We start from the raw sequence: 3156 nt of genomic DNA, 5'->3' as shown, positions 1-3156 counted from the left end.
CCGGAGATCACTAGCATCCAGTAGAGTTTTACGGCCTTGACCCTTACGCACAGCGATTGTTCCAGATTCTCTGAAACTTTTGATGATGTTATGCACGGTTGATGATGATAACTTAAAAGTCTTTGCTATTTTACGCTGGGTAACACCATTCTGGTATTGCTGTATTATCTTTCTGCGCAACAATGGTGGAATTGGTGATCCTCTTACCATCTTGGCTTCTGAGAGACACTGACACTCTGAGAAGATCTTTTTATACCCAATCATGTTGTCAATTGACCTAATTAGTGTTAATTGGTCTTCCAGATGTTTTTTATATGCTCAATTTCCTTTTTCCAGCCACTTATTGCTACTTGTCCCAACTTTCTTGGGATTTGTTGACACTGTGAAATTTTGAATCAACATATTTTTCCTTTAAAATGTTACATTTACTCAGATTAAACTTTTGATCTGTGATTTGTGTTCTATTCTGAATAAAATATTAGATGTTGGCACCTCCACATCATTGCATTCAGTTTTTATTCACAATTTGTTTAGTGTCCCAACTTTTTTGGAATCTGGTTTGTTCTACGACTTTATTATCGTATTACTACGACTTTATTTTTGTAATACTATGACTTTATTCTCTTATGAATTTATTCTCATAATAGTATGACTTTATTCTCGTAATTTTATTACTTTTTTCTCATAATGTATTTATTTTTTCTTATCGTGGCCCTAATCCTCCATTGTATATTTGCAATTTCTGTATACTTTCCATTAAAAAAAATCTTGGATCTTGTATTATGTATTTTATATGTTGTACTCTTGTTCACATAACTATTTTTTTCCTGTGTTTCACTGTAATTTTTTTTTTTTTAATGAATAAATAAATAAAACTGAAAGCAATGCAGCAGCTAAAGCAAAAACATATTTTTAGAAAACTCAAAAATAAAAGGGTCAACACACGAGTTTACAAAAAACCTAGCATTCCTTGGAGGAATACAGTGTTTTAAACATCGTATTTTGAGAAATTACAGAATTGTATATGCTTAGGTCACATTTTACAATTAATATTATACACAGTCTTATGTGCAATGATTCCTGAACTTTTCATTCAAATCTGTTCAGTAGTTTGAGTTATTTTGTTAACAGAGTTGTCTCAAAATATAGTTGATGGCACAGTTTTAAACCAAGATGTTTAAGTATCCTGATACATGCTCAATAATCCAGGTATAAAAAAACAAAAAAAGTTCAATCTTTTCCTCTGGACATTCAAAAAACAAGAAAACAAAACAACAACAACAAAAAAAAAAAAAACTAAGCCAAAAAAAACGTAGAAACGTTTCGTCTCTCATCCGAGAGACGCAAGATGTTTAAGCTGTTGGTGCTTCGAGTATCTGTTGGAGATCACACCCTAAGTTAAGCTGTGTTGTGTTTTTATGAAACCAACCTGATCACTCCTTGTTGCTTCTTTCCACGTGTGCAGATCCTTGATACGAGCAAATATTCATTGAACAGCCAGACTGCACGACGTCCTTTTGATTTAACGTGGATCCTTTTTGTCTACTAGGATCTGACTCTGAAACATGGCTGGAGGACGGGCGCCATCATCCCCGAGCTGAGGAAGGAGATCAAGATCATGAACACGCCGCAGTACGTGCACATGATGACGTGGTTACAGTCACTAACTGGACTTATCGAACAGATGCAGGTCAGAAGACGATATCCAACATCTGGCTTAATCTTCTTACTAAGCGTTGTTATATTTTCCTTCTTTTGATCCCAACGTCGTTGTGCTTAACTTCACTGTGTTGCATTGAAACAGGTGCACAGTGATCCTGCAACTCGAGCTGTAGTTGAGGAGTGGAGCAGAGAACGAGAAGCCATGAAGTAATGACCATAATCCTATTTGGCTCTGAAAAACATTTTGTGGAGTTTTTTTTTTTTTTTTTTTAGCTTTTGTGAATATAAATATTTTCATGTGTTTTCATGGTAGGCCGCAGTCAAAGAAGATCTTCAACCCACAGTTTGGGAGCCTCTTTCGCACATATCACAACCCCACCTACTTCTCCCGTCGACTCTCCCGCTTCGCTGACATCTACATGGCTTCCATCAGCTGCTTGCTCAACTACGACCTCAAGCACACCTTTTTCCCTCGCCTCACTCCTCTGCAGCATGAGGCTGGGGTGGAGGTTTCACCCCCCAACTCCACAAGACCAGAACAGAGTCTGATTTAAAGACCATGAGAGTTCAGGAAGTACAGACAAACAATCAGCAATATCTCCTGATGCATGCTCAATAATCCAGGTAGATAAATCTAACAAGGTCAAGTCAGGTCCTCTGGACACTACGAGAAGGTGTTATTGATAAGACCGAGTTTGTTGCAGCTCCTCAGACTGAAGAAGTCTTCTGGATAAAAGACGAAACATTTCATTCAACAAGAAGAATCTGTCCAGAGGACCTGACTCAACCTTGTTAGAATCAGCAGTATGTATTGTTGTTTGTCTTTCGGCTGCTCCCTTCTGCAGGCATCGCCACAGCGAGCAAACATCATGCAACCTGGGCTTGAACCATCGACATCAGGATTACATGACCGCAGCACTGACCACCGAGCTACTGCGGCACTAATGAGTAATATTTAATATGTAACGTTATTTAGATTTCATGGTGTACTTTGGAGGACTCTCTTATTTATATGTCCTCTCAGAGAGTCGAGTCTTAAGCGTGGACTACTGGTTGTAGTGTTTTTAAGCCATATGTGTGTGTAAGTGTGTGTGTATGTGTCACAGAGAGGGCATGGTGTAAAATTATTTAAAGCATTTTTACACAATTCAAACAGTAGGGGGCAGTCATACACCGTTTTTATCATGTATTTATATATTTGAACTCGTTTGTTTCTGCTGGTGCAGATGCTACCAACTCCATGCCTTAATCCGTTCACATCACTGCAGGGTATGTCATTTTCTAATGGGCTGCTATGATTTGCATCCTAATTTTGTGCCTTACATTGACACTCATTGCACAATGCTCTCTGTATTTAATGGTTTTAACCCTTTGCACACCATTATGCTTTTTTTTTTTTTTGCAGCTGAAAACCTGTAATATTTATTTGAGAAAAATACATCCTGCCTGTGTAGTAGCCCTGAAAAAGGGGAACGTTTTAATAAAAGAGCCGGA

The 3156-nt window shown here is 37.8% G+C and overlaps 2 protein-coding genes across 2 annotated transcripts in view; both read left to right on the top strand.

Moving 5' to 3' along the window:
• Nucleotides 1-200: 200 nt before the first annotated feature.
• Nucleotides 201-3156, top strand: part of LOC119416491 (5'-nucleotidase domain-containing protein 3-like) — a gene marked incomplete at its 5' end in the record, with an annotated part of 34744 nt that continues 31788 nt past the window's right edge. The window contains 4 exons of the mRNA XM_037683725.1: nucleotides 201-239; nucleotides 1550-1690; nucleotides 1805-1869; nucleotides 1976-2165. Of these exons, the coding sequence (XP_037539653.1) occupies nucleotides 201-239; nucleotides 1550-1690; nucleotides 1805-1869; nucleotides 1976-2165 (435 nt within the window). The remainder of the gene's footprint in view (nucleotides 240-1549; nucleotides 1691-1804; nucleotides 1870-1975; nucleotides 2166-3156) is intronic.
• On the top strand, nucleotides 1480-2273 carry LOC119415832 (5'-nucleotidase domain-containing protein 3). The gene is made up of 3 exons (XM_037683005.1): nucleotides 1480-1690; nucleotides 1805-1869; nucleotides 1976-2273. The coding sequence occupies exons 1-3, from the start codon at nucleotides 1619-1621 to the stop codon at nucleotides 2214-2216; spliced, it is 378 nt and encodes a 125-aa protein (XP_037538933.1). The 5' UTR covers nucleotides 1480-1618; the 3' UTR covers nucleotides 2217-2273.

This window comes from Nematolebias whitei, chromosome 10 (assembly GCF_014905685.2).
Source record: "Nematolebias whitei isolate Nwh7 chromosome 10, NemWhi1, whole genome shotgun sequence".
Classification (NCBI taxonomy): domain Eukaryota; kingdom Metazoa; phylum Chordata; class Actinopteri; order Cyprinodontiformes; family Rivulidae; genus Nematolebias; species Nematolebias whitei.
Note: the sequence above shows the minus strand (reverse complement) of the source record. Positions and strands in the feature narration are given on the sequence as shown.